This window comes from Ovis canadensis, chromosome 1, assembly GCF_042477335.2.
Source record: "Ovis canadensis isolate MfBH-ARS-UI-01 breed Bighorn chromosome 1, ARS-UI_OviCan_v2, whole genome shotgun sequence".
NCBI classification, from domain to species: Eukaryota; Metazoa; Chordata; class Mammalia; order Artiodactyla; family Bovidae; genus Ovis; species Ovis canadensis.
In genome coordinates, this window is record NC_091245.1 from 41,083,185 (window position 1) to 41,104,790 (window position 21,606).

Consider the following 21,606-nt stretch of genomic DNA (forward strand, 5'->3'; position numbering starts at 1 on the left):
TTCTGATCAGTTTGAGGTGATCCCTCATGTGGTTTTGATTTGCATTTCTCTAATAAAGAGCAGTGTTGAGCATCTTTTCATGTTTGTTGGCCATCTGCATGTTTTCTTTGGAGAAATGCCTATTTAGGTCTTCTGCCTGCTTTTTAATTGGGTTGTTTGTTTTCTGGTATTGAGCTGCATGAGCTGCTTGTGATTAATCCTTTGTCAGTTTCATTTGCAATTATTTTATCCCATTCTGAGGGTTGTCTTTTCACCTTGTTTATTGTTTCCTTTGCTGTGCAAAAGCTTTAAAGTTTAATTGGGTCCCATTTGTTTATTTCCATTACTCTAGAGGATCTCGCTGTGATTTATATCAGAGTGTTCTGCGTATGTTTTCCTTTAGGAGCTGTATAGTTTCTGGACTGATATTTAGGTCTTTAATCCATTTTATCTTTGTGTATGGTGTTAGGAAGTGTTCTAATGTTATTCTTTTTACACCCAGTTGTCCAGTTTTCCTACCATCAGTTACTGTAGAGACTGTCTTTTCTCCATTGTTTAGTCAAGCTTCCTTTATCAACAATAAGGTACCCATAAGTGCGTAGGTTTACCTCTGGACTTCTTCTTCCATTGGTCTGTATTGGTTTTTGTGCCAGCACCATACTGATTTCTACATTCTTGTATATTAAATACTATGTGTGACAGACTTACTAAAGAATATCAAAGCTACAACTGGGAGGAATTAGGTGGTCATGAGTTGTGAGACATAATCGGATTTATCATATTGATTACTGTGACTGCTTGTGAGTATTTTGGCCCTTCTTATGATGACCACTTCTGGATTAGAATATCTGAGATAGAACTCAGAAATCTGCATTTTAACAAGCTTTCCAGGTGATTATGTTGTAGACTACAGTTGGAGTTCCTGCTGTTCTCTGGAATGCTTCACTATGCTCTTTTGTTGGCATCCTTTGCCAGTTTTTGCCCCTACTAGTTTATTCTCCTGCCACGTCTTTTACTACTAGCTGAACTTCACATCTAATTTGACATGCAGTTCAATCCCTTAGCCATGCTCCTTCCTCAGAGGAATACTGGCATTCTGATTCTACATACGAACAGCAGAAGCAACTACGCTGTCACTTTTTCTTTCCCGAAACTGTGGGGAGTTGGGGAAGGAGGGCATTAAGAAGCTGGTTTGTATTCTTCAAAAGTTCCTCACGTGACTCTGATGGAGAAACTTTTGTATAGTTTTTTTACAACTTTGTTATTTATCCTGCTATTCTGTTTTTATACCAAATCACAAGTAGAATTGCTTTTCTTATAAATATCTTTAACAAATCAACCAATTTTAATTTAGATTTTAGCATTAGTTATGGTTTCTTTTTCTAATAGGTGTCATCTTTAAGAAATGAAAAGCGAGGCTCATCATATCTCGTCTCTGCCCCAGAAGGTGGTTCAGTGGAATTTGTTGACCAGCATTCTCAGGGCACAGGAGCATATTACATGGAAACCTACTTAAAAAAGAAGAGAGTGTACTGAGTTAAGTTCTCTCCTTATAAACTGATAAGGTTCTTTGCAGTATCTCTGCTGTTCATCGCTGCCTTAACTACATTCAGACTAGCCATATCCTTTAAATTACGGGTTTATAACTTCCCAGAACAAACTGTGTTGTGCAGCAGGCAGAATTGCCAAGTAAAAAAAGTAAGTAGCAATAAGAGACATCAATTGAGGACATATTCCACTAGAATTAGACACATCTTAATCAATGTGCTATTAACTTAGTCCATTGGAGAAATTAACATATTCCAATATTCCTTGTTTAGGACTGGGAATAATTTTGACACCATATATAGAAGTGTGAAGCAATAAAATGGGAAACATTCTTGGTTTCCCAAGCCTTAGAATAAATTTCTGGTAAGCCAATGTGCATTTCAATTTACTTTATCTAGAAGTAATCTCATTCACAAATTTTTAGACCTTTTCCTAGAATCAGAGTGCAAGTACAAAATGCAGTGACTGGTAATGTTATACTCTACATGCAAACTTCATTTTCACCCCCCCATACCAGTCATGCATTGTAAAACTCAAACACAGAGGTGACATCCAAGGTATATACCACTACAGATGCTTTACGCTTAATATATTATTTACCACTAATACCTCTTGTGGGGGAAAAAGGTATTTTTTTAAGTAGCTTTGGTGATCTAGTAATAATTTCAGGGGTTGGCAAACTACTCCCTGTGGTCAAATTCAGTCCTCCACCTGTTTTTGTACTGCCTGCAAGCTAAGAATGATGTTTACATTTTTAAATGTTTGGAGGAAAAAAAAGTATGACTTGAAATTCATATTTCAGTGTCCATACATAAAATTTTATTCAAACACAACCATGCTTATTCACTTACATATCATCTATGGCTAATTTTGTGCTACAGTGGCAGAGCTGAGTAGCTGCAAAGCCTAAAATATTTACTATCTGGCCCTTTATAAAGTTCACAGACTCCTGATCTAATACCTTTAATTCCCTAATCCTTTTATTTTACACCTACAAAAAGACTTAAATTTTGCAACGGATTTGTAAGTGGCAAGAAACATAGGTTTCTAAGTCTTGTTTCGTAGAACAGTGATTAATTTACACGTTTTGGTCATCAAATGCCCTATTTCCACAGTAAAGCAGTCAATTCTGCCATTTCTAAAGGGAGCTTATGAGGTAACAGTATTTATAACCATTCTTAGATAATAAGCTATACCTCACTCTCTGCTTTGTTTCTTATTCAGTTGCAGTGTGTTAGGCTGAAAAATTATCCAGGTGTTTAACCCAGTTTTATCCAGCTTCCTTTTGAAAGAACTGTGTTTATTGCACATAACTTTTGACATCACCATTTCCTGAAGACCTTGGTATTCAAAATGCATGAGAAACCCTTTTGCTATCCAGAATGTCTAAGTTTTTCTTTGTTATGAGACACTAATTGATGATGTGGAATTGAGGGGTCTCAGTAATCCTAGTCTTTTTGAAATCAGATCTTTAAGTATCTTGTATTTGGGGGACTTTATAATAGAGGGTTATCACTCCTATTTTAGAAGTTTAAAACTGGTATATATGATTTGTAATGTATTGCTTCTATTAACTTCTACTGGCAAATGACAGCTAGAAAGTTAAACTAAGATAATTTCCAGTAAGTATACTACCTATAAATAACCAAATCAGGATGGGCATCATTCAGTTCTGACTCAGCAGATGAAAAATGGGTTCTCCATGCTCTGCACTTCTTGTTTTCCTGTTGCATTAAGCCTCTTCAGTACTTTGTCATAACTCTATGACAGTAGAAGAAAGCAAAGATGGAAATTTTAGAACTATAAGCAGAAAGAGGTTGAAAGAACTAAAAGGTACTATGAGTTAATAGATGTGGGTCTGCCATCCATACTGGCCTGTGCCCCATTGGGACATAAGAGATATGACATGACTCAAGTGGTGTTAGTATAAGGACCATTACCCATGCTCTCCCCACCAGTCCATACTGTTATTTTTCTATGTAAACAAACTGTTTGTAATGCTTTGAAAATGAACTCTTAATATTAAAAGGCATATGCATGTGAAGGCTCCATATATTTATTTGTATAAAGAGTAAACAAAGTGCATAGAGAGTGGCCACAGGTTTGACACAGACAGAGACATTTGTGATGCCAGGTTATTGAACAGATTTAAATGGCAGGTTTATTGTTGCCATTGACTCAATACACAACTCTCTTTTCAGGCTTAAGGGGGAAAAATAATGATATCAAACAAATAATAGCATCAACAAAAAGTTTTGCAGACTCTTGGTCAAAAAAGATCTACAGTTCACATTGAATCAGATTTGACATTTTGATGACGTGGCAGTCTCCAGGAAAACTGAGAACCGCCTAGTGGGTCCTGAACTCCGCAGTCGTATGGGTGGGTCTTTCAAGTTTTGCATGATAGGGTGATGGTCAAAATAGTGATCGACTCTTGTAGGTGGATGGTAAGTCCTGAAACACTCTAAGAACAGTGCAATGTACATGGTATATATGCAGTCAGCATCCAGAACCAAGGCTGGAACAGCTTGCCCCAAAGTGGTAGAGTTACAGAAGGATATGCATTGACATTTCTGAAAAGCATGAATCCAGGTTCTTGGCCTCAGTTCTGATTAAAGGTATACTGTTTAGGGACGCACTGGCACAGGTTTAGTTCTCAAGAATTAACATCATGCAGCAAAGTATCTATTCCACAGCTGCCCCTCTGGGTATGTATGACCAGTCTCCTCAAAAATGGGTACCACTGGTCACCCAAGGGGACAGGAGCTAAGCCACTGCAAAACAACTCAAAGTTTATGTCCTACTATTGACAGGAATCCACTCACCTTTGTATAGAGACAATAGTATACTAACAGTATCTATATTTCAAGAATGTTTCATCTATCATGGTATAGATATTGAAATTTGAGGGCATATTAGAGTATTGGCTAAATTCATCAATCCTTATCTTTATGTGCCAGAAAAAAATTTCATATCAACTGGCAGCTAAGAAAAAGCAATCATCTTGAGACTCTACTTTGTCAGCTCCTCTTGTTTTGAGAAATCCCATTCTGGTACTCAACTGTGATGGTAAAATAACCAAACAGTGATATATTCTTTCCAAAAGGAGGAGTGCTTAAGTGCTTTCTAATATTTTGGTTGTCACTATGTTACTGGTATCAAATTTAAAAAGGAAGTACTTAACACATCTTAAGCACCATAGTGTGCTTCATACATGGACACGTACCCTGGTATCTTTTTAGACAGAATACAAACTTTTTCCAGTAACACAGTTTTTTAAATCGCTTGGGTACTGGTTGGGGGTAGGAGGACTTGATACACAATAGAATTTAACTGTTATTATTCATGCTTCTTAGAAGTGCTTCAAATCCTTCGATAAGGTTCTGAAAGGTTGTCCGATTAGATGGTTGAAATTCCCAACACTTTCGCATATGTTGATAAACCTATTTAAAAAAAAAACAAACAGTAAAAATGTTTAGGAGCTTTTTTTTTTTAAGTATATAAACATCAAGAGGAAGAACATAATTTTGAAAATGTGAATGAGTTTCCTTAAGTCCTACCATAAAACAAGAGTATTTGAATAACTTAAAATATAGAAAATATGGCACATCTGTAAGTATTAAATATTAATATTTAATATTATAAGTATTTTAATATTTGAGAAGTTCATGGCTTAACTGACCTTGCAAAAAATCCAGGTTACAAATTACTCTAAGCCAATTTAAGGATGACGTTATAGCTCAGTTTAAACTACAAGTCTCCACGCTGGCTGCTCCATTCTTTGGCTCAGACATACTATTCAGTGTACTTAGAGATTCTAAAGAGTTAGTCTTGAAGCAGTTCAGTTAGAAATACAGAAAACTGATTGTCACAATAAGGCAACATCAAAATATGCTCCTTTCGGGTGCTCACTGAGGTAAGCCTACTATTGAAGGGAATTCCTTCCTTTGAACACAATATGTGGTTGTCATTTGCCCCAAAGATGGTTTTCTCAGATAACCGAAATTCAGCATCAGAAATCTATTTTAAAATGCAAGCAGTGAAAACAGTTTTATTACTGTGAAATGGCCCATAAATACCTCATCTGGACAGTTAGGTGGACATGGCAAGCGTTTTCCTTCTTTTAATGTATTCACGAGTCTTGTTACCGTCATCTGACCATGAGTTGGGCCTATCATTTTCAGGAACAACTATGAAAAATAAAATCAAATGAAATATTTTACTTTTTGCACATATTTTTATAAACTCCAGAGAGGTTAAGGTAGAATTTCTAGAACTGGAAATGAAAACAAACAGGCTTTTCTCCTTAGTAACTCAAAGTGAAAGTCCAAGACGCTTTTCCTTTCCATTACAACACACTGACTGATTCTTTATGAACTAAACTTACAAAGCAAAGGGATGGACACATTTTCATTGGGGGCCAGATTCAAAGGACAAGTGTGACTTACAGCCATGGGACTGGAATCTGAATCACAGTAAGTAAGCAGCTCATGCAGAGTTACTCCGAAAGACCAGACATCAGAGGCGATATAAAACTTACACTGAATTAAACATTCTGGAGCATACCTGAAAGAGCAGAACATGAAACTTCATTTCCTGGGAAGGACATACCAAAAAACATCAGAGTAACTCAGCCCAGAGAGCTGACTTCTTAGAATATAACATTCAAAGACATGTAAATGTATGTTACATGTTAATCACACACATGCTGCCCTGGTGCACACCTGATGTGAACAGTATCCCTGTGGGCCCTCAGTTCACACAGCACAGGCTCTCCCTGGGGAGGGGTGTGGGAGGAGGCGATGACCACAGGCCTCAAGCTCACAGTGAGTGAGCAGTGACCTAACTGCCCAGTCCTCTTATAGTATCTGTTGTTTTGGTGAATGTTATCCATTGCCTGAGCTAGAAATTGAGGCATAACCGGTCTCAGAAATACTTCTCAAACCTACTCACTGCTCCTAAACCCCACCATCACTGTCCAAATCACAGCCCTAGTTCATGCCATCAATGCCCCTCTCCAAATCAGACTCCATGGCTCCAATCTTGCTCTTCTCCTCCCCACAGTGATCTTTTTAAACAGAAGCCCCCATGCTTAATCCTTTTCCAACAGCACCCCAAAACCCCAGCTCCAAAACTCAAGTGTCTAGGGCATTGCCGTAGCAACTGCAGAGACCTTTCACCATCCAGACACATCGAGCTGATTCCAGTTCCTGGGACAGCCACTGCTCTGTCTCGCTCTTGCTATCACACACATGCCTTCTTCTACCCATCTTTACAACCCTCCAGGAATCTTTTAAGGACTTAGCCTAACAGAACTTCCAGAAAACCAAGCCTGAACGCTTCTATGGTTATGGCACCATGAAACTAGCTGCCTCACCCATTAAATTCTAAACTCGCTCATCTTATTTACCCTCGAATCTCTAGTACCTGGCACAAAGCAGGGGCTTCATAGGTATTCCTTTGAATAAATGAATTCATTTATCCATTGACTATGCAATGAGTAAATGGAGGTTTGGGCTCCTTGGGTGGGAAAGACCCACCTCTGCCCATGTAGGATGCACCGCAGTGCTGCTGAGTTCTACAGGAGTGCAGACTCAGCAGCTTCCCCCTTGGACAGTGTGCCAGACCGTGACGGGTTGAAGTCGGGGTGCGGCCTTCCAACCAGGACACCGGCGATTCATGACAAGACAGCCAAACCGCCCATGGATTTTCCTCTGCTCTTGCGTTCTCCCTGAATCTGCCAAAGCCACCTCGTCACCTCACACTTGCCCTCCAAGCTTCCTCTGCATAGCTGTGACTACTCTGGCCGCTAACAGTTTTAAGAACTGTGTCAGAGGAATGCCTTCTCAAGGGAAGACAGAGATGCTGACTGCTGTTAGATTTCTTCATTGGAAGATGTTGCCCATGAAGCTCAGACATTGCCATGTATGTGGCTTTCAGTGAAACAGCTTAAGAGCTGTTTCTTGAAGGCAAAAATTAGTCAATTCCAAGTGATCTAAGTCTTTTCTAATCTGGACCAATAAGAGAATTTAACATATCTAAACAGGACCTAGCAGAACAGTGGAAGCCCTCTGAAGCACTGAGGAAATCTGTTTGATTCAGTTACCAAAACACAGGGCTGTCCCGGTCGTCCTTGACTGTGTAGTACTCCTTATCAGTTTCGATGGCTTTGGTTAGACCAAAGTCCCCAATTTTCACTTGGTGTTCACTCTCAACAAGGACGTTTCTTGCTGCTAAGTCCCGGTGAACGTATTGCCGAGAACCCAAATAGTCCATCCCCTGAGGGAGAGAAGCAAAGGCAGAGTGTGCTGCTGAGATGAAATCAGACCAGATTTTGTCTTTGCCACTTTGTAACACACACAAAGATACAAATGTCATTTCATTCACATATCACTTTTTTTGTTTTTACTTTTATGCAAAAATAGTAAGACCAACCTGATTCAAAGAAATACATATTTAAAGAAACCATCACTTTCTTAGTAGAGGCTAATTTCAATCCACATCAAGCAGAACAAAATAAACTCAGTATAATTATCAGGAAGTTTCCCACTTGTAGCCTAATTACAAACCAATTACTCAGGACAGAGTGCCTGATTTTTAAATTTTTACCAGGTTTTTTCTTTTTTCCCTTTTTACCTTACAAATCTGAACAGCATATTTTAATTGCTGTCTGAGGTTAATTTTGTTCTTATTCTTTGGAAGATATTCCTTAAGGCTCCCTGAAGGCAGAAACTCCATGATGAGCTTAATACCATTTCCACCTGTTTAGGGGGGAAAAAAAGCCATCAGTTGTTGTTTGGTCGCCAAGTCGTGTCCAACTCTTCACAACCCCATAGACTGCAGCGTGTCAGGCTTCCCTGCCCCTCACTATCTCCCAGAGTTTGTCCAAGTTCATGTCCATTGAATCAGTGCTGCCATCCAACCATCCATCTCACCCTCTGTCGCCCTCTTCTCCTGCCCTCAATCTAACCCATCAGTACAAGGCAGTCCAATGAAAGAAGAGTAAAGGGCACAGGATTTGGAGACAGAGGGCCTGAACTGACTTCAGCATCGACCCTGGAACCACAGGCAAGCTGCTTAACCCCAGACGTTCCAGAGACTCGGGATCCTCAGGAGTGACCAGGGTACCTACCCCAGGGTCGTCACCCCTCACTCAGACAACACAGTGTTCTACAAAGCACTTGGCAAATGATTTTTAAAAATCATGAGCCACATTGTTTTCACTACAAATTTTAAAGTACACTAACATGAGTGCTGTAGTGGCTTGTAAAAAAGATACATTTAATAGTAAACACTACTTGCCACTTTGATTTAGACAACCAGAAAACTAAATGCCTTGCCTAAGGTTGGGTCAGAAAAGCAGGTAAAAGAGAGCAGTGGGTGTCAGTTTCATCTGGCCTAATGTGCTAAGTATTGGAAGGGGAAATCTAATCCCCAGTGTGGGTGTAGTAGCCACCTAAAGAAACAATGCTGGAATCACCCCTGCCTAGGAGGGAGGCTGGGTAGTCTCAGAAGCTCTGCAGGTGCTGAGGGATCTGACTGTGTATGGCTTGGAAGTCCTAGAGCTCTGGCGGTTATCAGCTAGCATTCAGGCAGCCCAGATGAGGCTGAGGGTGTGGCCTGCTCAGCTCTAGCCTTTATGTGACCCCAGACAGCCACTTAGTCTTTAAACAAACCACACTTTGCATAACATACCGTCTTCTGTGCAGATGCCTTTATACTTCACGATGTTCTCATGATAAAGATTTCTTAAGATTTCGATCTCCTTCTTCAGATCAGCAATGTGGTTCCCGCCGCTCTCGGGCTTCAGGGATTTGACAGCCACCTGCTCCCCTGTATTGTCCCCCTCAGGGTCATACCTGCAGAGCTCGACCTTCCCAAAGTGGCCCTGGAGGGGAGGACGCACATGCTTGATCAGAGGCGCCAGCCTGGGTCAGCAGGACACACTCAAAGATGAGGCTTGCTCCTCTGAAGGCCGGGGAGGGGCCTGACCCTGAACTCCCACCTTGTCTCTTCCTACTCCCTGCGCCCTTCCCCACTTGGCTGACATGCCATCCCTTCTTCTATTATTGCGCCAAGACAAGCAAAGGCTCTGGTGACTGGTGAACCAACACATCAATCCTAGTTTCCATGAAAGTGTAACTCACAAGGAAATGGAAGTGTCAGGTGGCACAACCATGGCATGCTTTGACAGCCCTGGGTCCACGCTACAGGAGGCATCCCAGTGTGGCCACAAAAGGCAAGGCATGAGTCTTCAGAAGATGGGGATTAGATCCCAGCTAAGCCACCTACTAGTGAGGTGGGCCTGGTCACCCAGTCTTCCCAGCTGGCTCCAGAGGTGCTCAGTGTGCACACTGGCAATAAACCCAGGGATGCTGTGAGGAAGCGGGACCACTGTGCCTGCAGAGGGCCAGCACCCGGCCTTGACACAGGGCGGGTACCCGAGATGGGACAGTCTTTATAAACGACAGGAAATCTGTATGAAGATGCAAATCCAGTAGCTTCTCTAGTCACATTTCCTGTTAGGGAACTGCCATTCAAGGTCCAGAAGAAAAGCTAGCATTCTATTTCAGTGTTCTGTGAAGTAAATCCACCATTCATTTAAGCAGCCTCACGGGATACATATTCCCAAAAAAGTCAGAGGCAGCAATTGTTCTATTTCCACCATATCTATATGCCCATCCCCCAGGCCTCTCCCTTTATGTTCTCTGTCCCTTATTTTAAAAAAAGGGACAGAGGCAGCTCCTGCAGGAGCTGACCAGCATCCTGGGTGCATGAACAGGCAGGCGTGTGCATGCTGCCACTCTTTGTCAAATGCAGAAACACACTGTCCCCGAGAAAACACTGGAAGATGCTTTCTCTTATAAACTTTGACCTGAAATGAGAGAGAATGGAGAATGGCTCTAGATGTCCAGAGAGGTGAACGGTCAGGAGTGTAACTTGCCTCTCCCAAGTCACGGATCCTCTTTAAGAACCGCTTTTCAAAATGTGTGGGATCCACTTCAGTTGTTGGCTTTTTTTCTGATACAATGTCTGGGTCTAACAGAAGGGAGAAAGCGTGTTAAAAAGGAGTGACTGCCCCCCGCGGCTCCAAGCTGCCACCCCCTCCCTGGGCCCTGGCTGGTCTCGGTTAAACAACGTGAGGCAGCCTTACTCTGCTCCTCCAGCTTGTTGATGTCTCTCATGATGGCTCGGAAGAAGGGTCTCTGGTTGGGGTCGTAGTTCATGCAGCGGGTCATCAAGTCAGCTAGCTCCTTACAAGACGGAGTCACTGGCCTGCACCGGCTTTCGTAGAATCTCTCTTTCTGCAAAGAAGAGGACCACGTTGAAGAAACCAAAGGAGTGACCACCCACAAACCTTTTAACCCCGGGTCAGAAAGAGTTACCTAATAATCCCTAATTTAATTCCCAACAGCTCTGCTTAAAGGTAGACTTCATAAATGTGAGTGCTACTGTTGCCTTTTTTTTACAGCTGTGGAAAATCTTAGTCCTGAGACACAAATAGTCTGAATTCAAGGAAAATAGGCAGTATATACCACCCAGTCCCAAATAAGCTGTATTCCTGCAACAAAGTCATGCAACCTTCTGGAATATGACTTGGCAACACGTGTAGAAATCTTCAGATTTTTCAAACTCTTTGACTCATTAATTGCAACTACTGAATGACTCACAAATAAGTCAGATATAAACAAAGATTTATGTTTAAAGATATTCCCTGCAGATTTAATAGGACATTACAAATACGAAAACAATCTCAATACCAAGTATCTAGTTTTAGTTAAATAAATTAGAATTTAATGAAACAATGAACTCTTACATCAATTTAATCATATAGGAAATTACAACATTAAATGAAAAAATAACGATTTAGCATGGTCCCAATTTTGTTTAAAAAATTGATACAAACAGACTGGAAGACAATATGCCACAGTGTTAAATATCAGTCAAGGGTGACTGGAATATAATGATTAATATTTTCTTTTTTAAAAATAGTTTTCTCTATTTTCCAAATTCTCATCAAGTGGTTACTACTTTAAAGTTTTGAAACAAATGATTGATTTATTTAAATCATTTTAAAAATTCAGTGAATTTACTACACTCCAGATTCTAGTCTGTAGCTGAATCTCAAGGGTACTGGTTTCTCTTGTGGTCCCTGTGGATCCTGGTATGGGGTGGGGAGTTAGGCCCCAGAGGAGAGGAGGAAAAGGAAGAGAATTAAGGAGAGAATTAAGGAGCTGAGGGCTGCCCCTGCCTTGGAGTCTCTCTCTCTTCTAGGCTCCAGTGCAGACCTTTGCTTATCCTATCTCCATATTCTACTCAGCCCTGGGTAAACACAAGGTGCTCAAAAAATACTGACAGCAAATGGTATGCTATTTTGTTTCCAAGGAAGTTAAAATTAATCCCAAAAATCCTGGCTGAAAATTCCAAATAGCAGATCTACAGAGGTGCTGACTTCTCCATGGGTTTTAGCTTAACTCCTCTTTCCCAAGTCTTGCACCATGTTCATCTGTCAGAAGATTAACTGGGTAGAGGTTCTTCAGCCTCTTTGGTATCTCCCCCAAGCACACCCTCCATGCTGAATCCCCACTGCCACTTCCTGGCTCTCACCACTGAGCACCACAGGGGACTCCGTGCCCTGCCCTCTCCTCAGCCTGTCCATCCAACTACCGTCCAAGTGCACCATGCCAGGGCCGGCCTCCAAACCCTTCACTGTCCCACATCACCCCTGGCATTCAGGGCCTCTACAAAACCTGACCTCACACAACCCTGCCCACCTGTTCACCTGTCATTCCTCTCCACACTCCAGGCAAATGGAACCACTTACTGCTTCCTGCAGACGACTGAAATGCCACCTTCGCCTGGACTTCGATCATTCCCTCCCAGCTACAAGTGATGCCTGCCCCGCTAAACACACAAGGCACATTCCAGAAAGCAAATCAGCGAGTCGGGATCAGTGGTCCTTCACTGTAACTGCTACTGCAGTATCCCTTTAGAGTTAGAAAGCTCTACTAGCTTTCTGCAAGTGAACAAGCAAGAGTTAGCCTTAAAGTTGTGCATCCTAGCTGAAATAACCCAGGCCATGAGCCACCTGCATCTCGGTTACCTGACGTGTAAAACAAGGGTAATGACACTACCCTACCCAACACGCATGGCTCTTTGGGTGACAGTTTCAGATCCTTACCACTATTTTAGCCCAACTCTCCTTCTAGACCCTAAGGTCACTAAGGCCTGTGTCTCTTTCATTGTGAACCCCTAGCTTCTACTTAGGATAATGCCTGGTACACAGGAGGGACTCAATAAATACTTGTGTGTTAGTCTTGAGATGCTAGAATCAGTTCCTGAGCTCATATTGTATACCTGGCACTCTAGCTGCATTTGCTTAATTGTCATAACAACCCTGCAAAGTAGGTATTCTTTATCTCCATTTCATAGATGATGGATCCAGGCCCAAGGAAACTAACACGTGTGAGGTTACACAGCCAGTAAGCCTGCGGAGGAGAGTCAAACCTGTGACCGTCTCCTCCCACAGTGTGAGGTTTCTTGATAATTCCTGAGACGCCCCTGAGTGTTCAAGGGGCCCTCACTCAGCTCCCAACTGGAAAGCAACTGCTTACCTCAATCAGCGTCTTGTCTTTCAAGGGGATCTCGCCATTGTAGCAGATTTCCCAGAGTGTGGTTCCAAAGCTCCACTTGTCAGCAGCCACACTCAGGTTCTTGGAGTCTTCAACACACTCGGGAGCAATCCAGGGGATTCGTTCTATGCACTCTGGAAAAGCCAAGAGGTGTTCACAGATCAGTGTCTGCAACACCTGGAGAGTGTATCACCGCCACTGCAGCAAGAACTGGAAGTTAACAAAGAAACGCCTTCAAGCAGTGTTCTCCAAATGTGGGCCGTTGCTGCACTGAGCCTGTGGAAAGCTTGTTAAAGCAGCAGTTTTCCAGGCCCCTCAGCCCTGGCCCTTCTGATGCACCGATCTGAGACAGGGCCTGCAGATGTGCCTGTTTAACACAGACTCCCCAGGAGGGTGTGGGAGCCCATCTTCTGAAGCTTTGGCTTCAAAAACAGCATGGCACCCCCGAGTGGAGGAGGTCACATGGACAAAGGGTTGAGAAAGGGAAGGCCAGGGAGAAGAGGCTGACACACGCAGAGTGGGCACAGGCTAACCTCCCCGTCCCCCTACACTCTGCACCATCCAGTGTCACACTTCTTTAACATGGGTTTTCTTTCATTTGAGAAAGAACAAAAGAAGTCACACATCTCTTGCACCCAGCTGCTGACCAAGACCAGTGAGCTGTCTGGATCGCCTGCCACGTCGACAGAAATGGCCCTCAACAAGCTCAGTGGCCTCCTGGAGCAGCCTCTCAGCCCCTGATGCAAACAGGCAAGAAGCCACTCCTGAGCTAGGCAGTGATGCTCAGGCCTGCTGGCCCTTCTTCCCACCTTTTCACGTCCTTCCTCCTGACAGACAAGTGCAGGCCGGCCCTAGGACCATGTACCTACCATCACCTTGCCGCTGGCTCACCTCACTGGCCTATAAGGCCCAGATGAAACCCACCTCCTTGCTGAATCACTCTCTGGGGCCCCTGGATGTCGTCTCTCTCCTCGGAATGTTCACAGCATTTTGTTGGCCCCTCTCGCGGCATCCCCAGGCTTCTCTACTTGTTCTAGAGTCACCAGTGTCTGTGTCTCAGACCCTTGCTGAGAATAGGACCCCCGACAGGTTCAGGGCTGGGTCCGTCTCAGGACTGCTGGATGATGGCCAGACAGCAAGTGTCAAAAGGTACCGAAGGATGCTCCCTGCTCGCCTTCCAAAGAATGGATGATTTGGGTCTTATTTGTGAGGCCTGTTCTTCATCCTGGTTTCCTTCCAAACTCAATCTATTCCTTGACTGAATGACTGGGCAAAACTCTGAGTGCTGAAGATCACAGGCCATGGCAAGTTGGGGGCACCAGGCCCAGGGGCGCTCTGGGACCCCACGTGTGGCCTAGAGACACAGCACGGCGCTACGTAGCGCTTCAGCTGCCGGATCTGCCCACTCCTCTGGAATCGTCGGCTCAGGATGACTCATTCAAAGACAAGATGCCTTAGCGATGCTAAGGCACCTCCCCAAACTGCTCGCTCACTACAGGGGATTTCAAAAGGAACACAGGGAGGACCCAGGGCCCGTTTCTCCTGACACCCATCTGACCACCCAGGACCCACAGCCTCCCTCTGAGCAAGGTGCCACCCCAGCACCTCAAACAAGCTCCTTCATCACAAGGACCGGATATGTCTTGGCCAAGTGGTTTCTTCTACTGCACAGACAGCTCCTTGAGATCACAGACCAACCCTCCCTCGCACAGCATCTCCTCCGCCACCAAGGGCTGGGCAGGATCAACAGACACCTTTGGCAGAAGTATGCTTTCTAAAAGGAGAGAGAACCCCAGCCCAGCCCCCTCCCCCAGTGGCCTGGACCTGCCTGCGGGGGGGGGGGGGGGGGGCAGAGGCGGGGACAGAGGGGGAACGCACCTTGCCTGGAGAGCACAGTGATGGGGATGCCAGGGTCACTGAGCTTGATGAAGGGGCCGCACTCACTGTCGATGCCCTCACGGGCCAGAAGGAGGTTTTTGGTGCACACGTTTCCATGGACCAGGTCTTTATCCTCCTGCGGAGCGAAAACGCTGACTCGGCAGAAATGGCAGTGCTGCTGCCCTCCTCCCCAAGCCCCTCCTGTTTCCAGCCCTCAGGCCATAACCCACATTCCCCCAGCCCCAGCCAGACTGGGCAGCCAAGAGCCCCGACGGATGATCCGTGTGACCTGGGCACGTTCCATAACATCCCTCTGCTCTATTTCCCTCACCAAGGAAACAGGGATGACTGGGGGGGCGAGGGGTGGGGGGCAGGTGGGCAGGCCTCATAGGCTTTTGTGAGAATTAAAGTGTTGAGAGCCCAAAAACACATGCACAGCTGAAGCATCGTAAGCACTCAATAAATGTGAGCTACTGTTGATCCCAACAGATTCATTCACTCATTCAGCAAGTACTGTAATATTTCTACTCTCACCATACAATGCAGTACCCAAGTCAGTCTTCTGAAGGGATAAAATTTCCCTCTAAGCAGGATCCATACGTAAGCACACAGAACAGCCCAAGATGGTGGTTCTCACTTTATACAGGCACACCTGTACAAAGGCACAGAGCCCGGGCCCTCCAGTCTGCTTGGTTAGTACCTCCTTCCTGCCTCCCCTACTAGGACATTCTGGTTCTTGGTTGAGACCACAGACATCAGAACATACTTACCAAGTAACTCAGGGCGCTGGCCAGCTGTTTGGCAACTTTAAACTTCCAGGGTGTGGTGAGAACATCACTTTTCCGATGCATGAAGAGATCCAGGGGTCCCCCCTCCACAAACTCTTCCACCATGATATCTACAAACACAAAAACAGCCACATCTGCAACCTGACGTCCATCTGGGACAGCACCCCCCTGATTCCCTCAAGAGCACCGGTTTAGTGACCGGCACTCAGCTCGACAGTGCAAGTGGCACAGTGCCTCCGAGCCGGACAGGCTTGGGTTCAAGCCCTGCCTGATGCTCCTTCTACTCTGACTCTCTGAGCAGTGAACTCAGCCCACCCACTCCCCACTTCCAGCGTGGGACCCAGAGCTGGCCAGAAGTAAGCATTCAGGAAATCAATGAAAAACAAATGAGACTTAGTTCCAGGTCCACTACTGGCTTAAGCAAGTGACCTGCCCAGCGCTTTGCATTCCTTGATTACAGAAAGAAAAGCAAGAAGCCTGGGCAACATGAAGCGGATGTCAGCTCCCAGTCATCTTCTCAGCAGCCACACTCCCCAGCCAGGGCCACCCTCCCCTTCCAAAGAGACACACTTACTCTCCACGTCTCGGACACAGACCCCATAGAGGTACACGATGTGTTTATGGGAGACCTGCCTCATCATGCTGGCTGCCTCAAAGAAGGCCTGTGGGAAAACAAGACAAAGACATGTCAAGGGCAGGCCTCCACTGGCCTGACCCTAAAGTGGCTCAGCTGAAAGGGAAGGCAGTGGATCCCAGGGAAGCTCACTACTGTCCTCATCCCAAGGCCTGGCCTCAACTGCCTGGAGGCACTGCCAAGCCTCTACTGTGAGGGTCACCTGGCTGGGACATAGGACTCAGGTAGAAAACCCCACAGGACACAGTGCTGGGCTGGTGGGCTAGGCTGGCGGCAACCTCCTCACTGGACATTCAAAGGCTGGGAAGCAACAGCGTTTGACACTATATTAGAATAAAAGGAAAACCAAGGCAGCAGATGTCTGCAAGACTCGGCTTTGTCTCTAACGGGATGTGGGATCGTGGGTCAGTCATTTCACTCCTCTGGGCTTTACTTTTCCAAACTCTGAGTGACAGCCTGGGCTGCATCAGGGCTTTTGAGACCACTCAGCTAGTGTCCAAGGCCCCACGGCCTCCATGTGGACCTCTAGGAAGGACACAGGAGAGAATGGGACAGACAGGGAGGGACAGGCCAAGGTCGGGGGACTGCTCGATCCACCATATCTGTACTCCCTCGCTTGTTAACCTAAGATTCTATTTGAAGAAAGGAATCTTGCCTGGAAAACAGGCCAGAATGGGCAAAGGTTCCTCTCAGCCCACTATGCTCTACTGGCTGCAGAGATGGGGGAGGGTGATGAGGGTGACACTTGCCAGAGAAATGTCCCTGTGGCTGGGGTCTAAGACCTTCAGGATGACTTTTATTCTCTTCTCTTCAGAAGTCCCTTCGTCATCCTTGTAATCCATGAGGGTCCCAGAGTAGATGTGTGTCCGTGTGCCTCTCCCAAGGTGCTCGCCCTGAAGGAGGGAGCGGGTGGTTAGTGTGACCCTCCCCGGGGCTGCAGTGATGCGGGTCTGAGTCCTCTGGGGTTGAGGGGTGGACACACACACTGCTCGGGTGGGACAACAGCAAAGGGGCCCCAGCAGCTCACACCTCTCGGGGCCTGGGCCTGTCAGGCCTCCAGAGGAAACAAAGAGCTACTTGGCCCAACACAGCGGAGGCACTTCCTGGGCCCCAGGAGACAATCCTCTTATTCTCTGAACAGCAACCTGCTGTGTCTCCCTCCAGGAACAGCCTGGGGCCAAAACCGCGACCTTTCACACAACTTCCAACAGTGCCATTAATAGCCACCAACGTTGGCCCCACCCTGGGCTTCCAGAGCAGGACTTGGCAGGAGGTTCCTCCACCCACAGGCTGGGGAATAGGAGAACAGGCTTGTGAGTCCTGGCCCTACTGCTTACTGACCTTTGGGAGACTTTCTTTCACCACACTCAGTCTGCACCCATTTTCTGTAAATGGGTTAACAGTATACCTGTCTCCTAGGGTTGGTGTTAATTATCAAACGAAGAATTAGGTAGAAAAGTTGCTGGCACACAGTGAGTAGAAGTCAATCTGTTGGCCAGTGTGTTTTGTCTAATCGCCCCCTCGCACCTATTCGCTTTCCACCCATCTGATACACAGGTATAGGTGTGCCGCTTCCAAATCAGCGATACAATTTGCACACACACATGCCCTAGCTCTCCCTAGAGGAAGGTGACTGCTATGCAGAGGCAGACCCAGGAGGGACAGGCCTCAGTTTCCCCACATATGAAAAGGTAATAAAACCAAATGAGCAGCACGAGAACTAAATGAGATCATCTGCTCAAGGCCCTGAACATACAACGAACAATGATCTGTCTTTAAGGCCCTTTTAGCTTAAGCTTAGACTCTACCTGCAATGTGGGAGACCCAGGTTCGATCACTGGGTCAGGAAGATCCCCTGGAGAAGGAAATGGCAAACCACTCCAGTATTCTCGCCTAGAGAATTCCATGGACAGAGGAGCCTGGCGGGCTGCAGTTCATGGGGTCGCAGAGTCAGACACGGCTGAGCGACTAACACACACACACAGAGCTTAAGTTTTAATAACTCTGAATTAAATACTCTTACTATTTGGAGTGAATCCAAACATGAGTCACAAAACTCAGGCATTGTCAAGCTAATGATGTTTACCCCACAAAACGTGTGTAACTGGGAGTTCTATCATTCTACTGATATATATTATCCTAGGATCTCCTCTAAATGCAGAAAATGCTTTGTGGCTGACTCCCTAGGCTGATTTCTGTCTCTCTTAAGAATGTACACAATCGTTAATTTGGTATATTAATTTGCACAAATGCCACCATTTGTCATCTGTCACAGCAGAATGGTGATACATCTGCCCTGTCTACTGTATCCTGGCAAGGCCCTGTGACTATTCATTAAAGCTGCATCTGTCATGAAGCGATTCATCAAGGTTATGGCAAGTTGTGTTCCCAGAACATCCTGTAAAAGCCATATGCTTTCAGAATAATTACTGTTCCCCCAGAAGCATTGCTTATTCTGGGGGCCAAGTCACAGCACTATGTGGTAAGGATTCCACAGCAACTCAGAGGCCCCTGTGTGTCCCACTCCAGCCTCCCCCCACGCTGCACCCTCTGTCTTTGCTGAGTGCTTGTCCATCCTCTGGGGCTCTGCTTTGATGCCACTTCCTCCAGGATGCCACTGCTATCCCAAGACCAGGTAGCATGGTTGTCTGACGGTCCCACATCCTGCCGTACCTCTCTATTTGGGACTTGTCTCCTGGTAGTTTAATTATCTACTCAAGATAGATAAGAATCTGCCTCCCCCACCGGACTGTGTGCCTGCTGAGGGTGGCGGTCATGCCTGGCAGAGGGAAGTGCTCAGTCACTCTTGGCTAAATAAACACTGGAGACACAGAGAATGGCCCAGAGGCCCAAGGGGAAGGAGAGAAGGAAGACCCTGGGTACACGTCAAGTTCCAGGAAGAAAAGAGGCTGGGGTGCTGCCCATCTCTGGACACAGCTCTGATACCCCGAGGGACAGAACAGTGAGATCTGCCCTCAGGAAAGCATTTACATAGTGAAGCAGGGCATTTGCCACTGTGGACTTCCACTCCCTCAAGACCTTCTCAATAATTTCAGGAACTGATTTCAAAAAGCAGATGAACAACCCAGCCTCAGGCCTGCCACCCTTTGCCTGGTCCTCAAAGAGTGAGCCCATGACTTGCCCTCCAGCACCTCCAAGGTGGGGCAGCCTCTCTGGGGCAGTAAGCGGCCTGCATAGATTTCCTTCCCTCCCAGGCTGCTGGCATGCTGGCTTAGTCTCCCCCTGTGTCAGTGGGATTAGGAGGGGGGTGCAGAACAGAAAGTGGGGGTTCCCCAGACCTCATACCCTACACGGCCCAAGGGCAGCTATGAGGGAAACTAGGCCTGCCCAAGGCTGCAGACGCTGGGCCACAGCCCTCTGGAGGCTGGAACACTGGTCTGAGGGATCAGTTTCTTGGCACAGCTCTCTCCTTCAGCTCTGAACTGTGTGTCTCCTGCTCCCTCACTGTGCTCTGAGTGCCCTCAGCTTTGTTCCATCTGGAAATGTCATCAGAAAGCCCAGGACTGAAATTCAGAAGCACCTTGTCACAAAGCATGTTTTGGGGCCATGAGAGTCATCATGGCCCCTATGGAGATCTGTCAACATTCCCACCAAATTCTCCAACTACTTCTAGGGTTGGTCCCTACAACTATAGGAACCGGGAACAGAAGGTCTTTGTAGCCCTAGATAACCATTCAAAAATTGACTAAGCCATCTCTTTCAAGGAGAAAGTCTAGGGTGTATCAGCAAAGCTAGGTGGACAGCAGGGAGCCTGCTCGTTGACCAGCTTCACCTATGAAAGGGAAGTCCCCGTGTTCATCAGGGTCTCTGCAAACATGACTTTCTTCTCCCCAGGCTTCTCCACTGTGAGGAGGCAGGGCCAGGAATGGACCCAGGTATGGCAGCAATGACTCACTTGTGTAATATCTTTCTTGAGGATTCGATCGAAACTCAGCTGGCTCATGGGGTAGACAGGCTGCCACTCCTGGGCTTTCTTGGTGGCCACCAGCAGATTGGAGATTTCTATGGAAGAAAGAGAGAGAAGTCTGAGGGGAGCAGGGAAGGTCTAAGGTCCCAGTTGCCAACATCTTCTCGGCCATGGGCTTGCTCAACACATACATGTGCATTTGTTGGTCCGTCACTCAACAAATATTTACTAAGTACTCGATTCCTGCCCTCCAGGAGCTCATCAGCAAGGCTAATAACAGAGCCAAGGTGAATCAAATAATCAATCAAAACCTGTGCCACTACTCTTAAAGGGCAGGCACTCCGGGGTTGATACAGCAGGATCTGTACTGGTAAGATAAGTCAGGGGAGGAAATGAAATGTTAGAAGCTGAGAACAGAAACTCTATAAGGTAGGGCCTGTGTCTATATTATTTCCTGCTCTGCCTTCACAGCCTGGTACACAGTAGGCACTCAGTAAACAGTTGTTAAACGTATGAATGAAGAACAGGGAGTGGGCTGAAGGATGAGAACTGAGGATAGAGGAAGCACATCAGGAGTGACAGGAACCAAAATAGAAGGGTTAAAAACCTAAGTTCCGTGAAGAACAGGGTGGGTGACCCAAAAAAGAAGGCTGTGCCAGAGGCTTTCTAGTTCCCAGCAGTGCCCAACAACAAGGAGGCATTTAGTGAACTGCTGGCTGAATGTTCAGATTTCAAGCAGACCATTCCCCAGATTCTACTGATTCAAATAACAAACTAGACCCCTTACAAAATCTGCTAACTCAGGGTCAGCACAGGTGGCTAACTGGGAATTTATAATCCATGCAAGTCACCGTCCCACCGTGGAGCCACTCTGAATTCCAAGGTTATCATGAGGGAAGAAAGCACCTTCCAGATCAGACCAGTCGTGAGAGTATTCATCCACTGTCCGCGAGCAATGGGCCAAGTGATTCAAATCCTCTATCCTGCCAGGCAGGATTTGTATTTTGTTTTTTTTCAGCTCACACTTTCTGACCACTTTCTCTGTGCCAGCCACTGTCCTAAAGAGTTTTATACACATTAGCTCCTGTCCTTATGACAATCCTATGAGATACATAGTATTCTTATCCCTTTATAGATCAGAAAACAGATTCAGAGCTATTAAATCATTTGCCCAAGGTCAGGCTCTGGATTCATGCTGCTTTCAGGACTGGCTCCAGA

At 45.7% G+C, this 21,606-nt stretch overlaps 2 protein-coding genes across 11 annotated transcripts in view; one reads left to right on the forward strand and one right to left on the reverse strand.

Moving 5' to 3' along the window:
- The window catches only part of RAVER2 (ribonucleoprotein, PTB binding 2), a 146,196-nt gene extending 142,625 nt beyond the window's left edge, over window positions 1-3,571 (forward strand). For both annotated transcript variants that reach the window (XM_069593758.1, XM_069593767.1), the window contains exon 12: window positions 1,369-3,571. In XM_069593758.1, the coding sequence (XP_069449859.1) occupies window positions 1,369-1,515 (147 nt within the window). In that variant the 3' untranslated portion in view covers window positions 1,516-3,571. The remainder of the gene's footprint in view (window positions 1-1,368) is intronic.
- Window positions 3,568-21,606, reverse strand: part of JAK1 (Janus kinase 1) — a 246,801-nt gene continuing 228,762 nt past the window's right edge. For all 9 annotated transcript variants that reach the window (XM_069593727.1, XM_069593677.1, XM_069593735.1 and 6 more), the window contains 14 exons: window positions 20,377-20,483; window positions 17,210-17,353; window positions 16,401-16,488; window positions 15,809-15,936; window positions 15,039-15,174; window positions 13,143-13,294; window positions 10,682-10,832; window positions 10,472-10,566; window positions 9,223-9,415; window positions 8,164-8,288; window positions 7,634-7,806; window positions 5,976-6,093; window positions 5,607-5,717; window positions 3,568-4,970 (listed from right to left, as the gene is read on the reverse strand). In XM_069593727.1, the coding sequence (XP_069449828.1) occupies window positions 4,857-4,970; window positions 5,607-5,717; window positions 5,976-6,093; window positions 7,634-7,806; window positions 8,164-8,288; window positions 9,223-9,415; window positions 10,472-10,566; window positions 10,682-10,832; window positions 13,143-13,294; window positions 15,039-15,174; window positions 15,809-15,936; window positions 16,401-16,488; window positions 17,210-17,353; window positions 20,377-20,483 (1,835 nt within the window). In that variant the 3' untranslated portion in view covers window positions 3,568-4,856. The remainder of the gene's footprint in view (window positions 4,971-5,606; window positions 5,718-5,975; window positions 6,094-7,633; window positions 7,807-8,163; window positions 8,289-9,222; window positions 9,416-10,471; window positions 10,567-10,681; window positions 10,833-13,142; window positions 13,295-15,038; window positions 15,175-15,808; window positions 15,937-16,400; window positions 16,489-17,209; window positions 17,354-20,376; window positions 20,484-21,606) is intronic.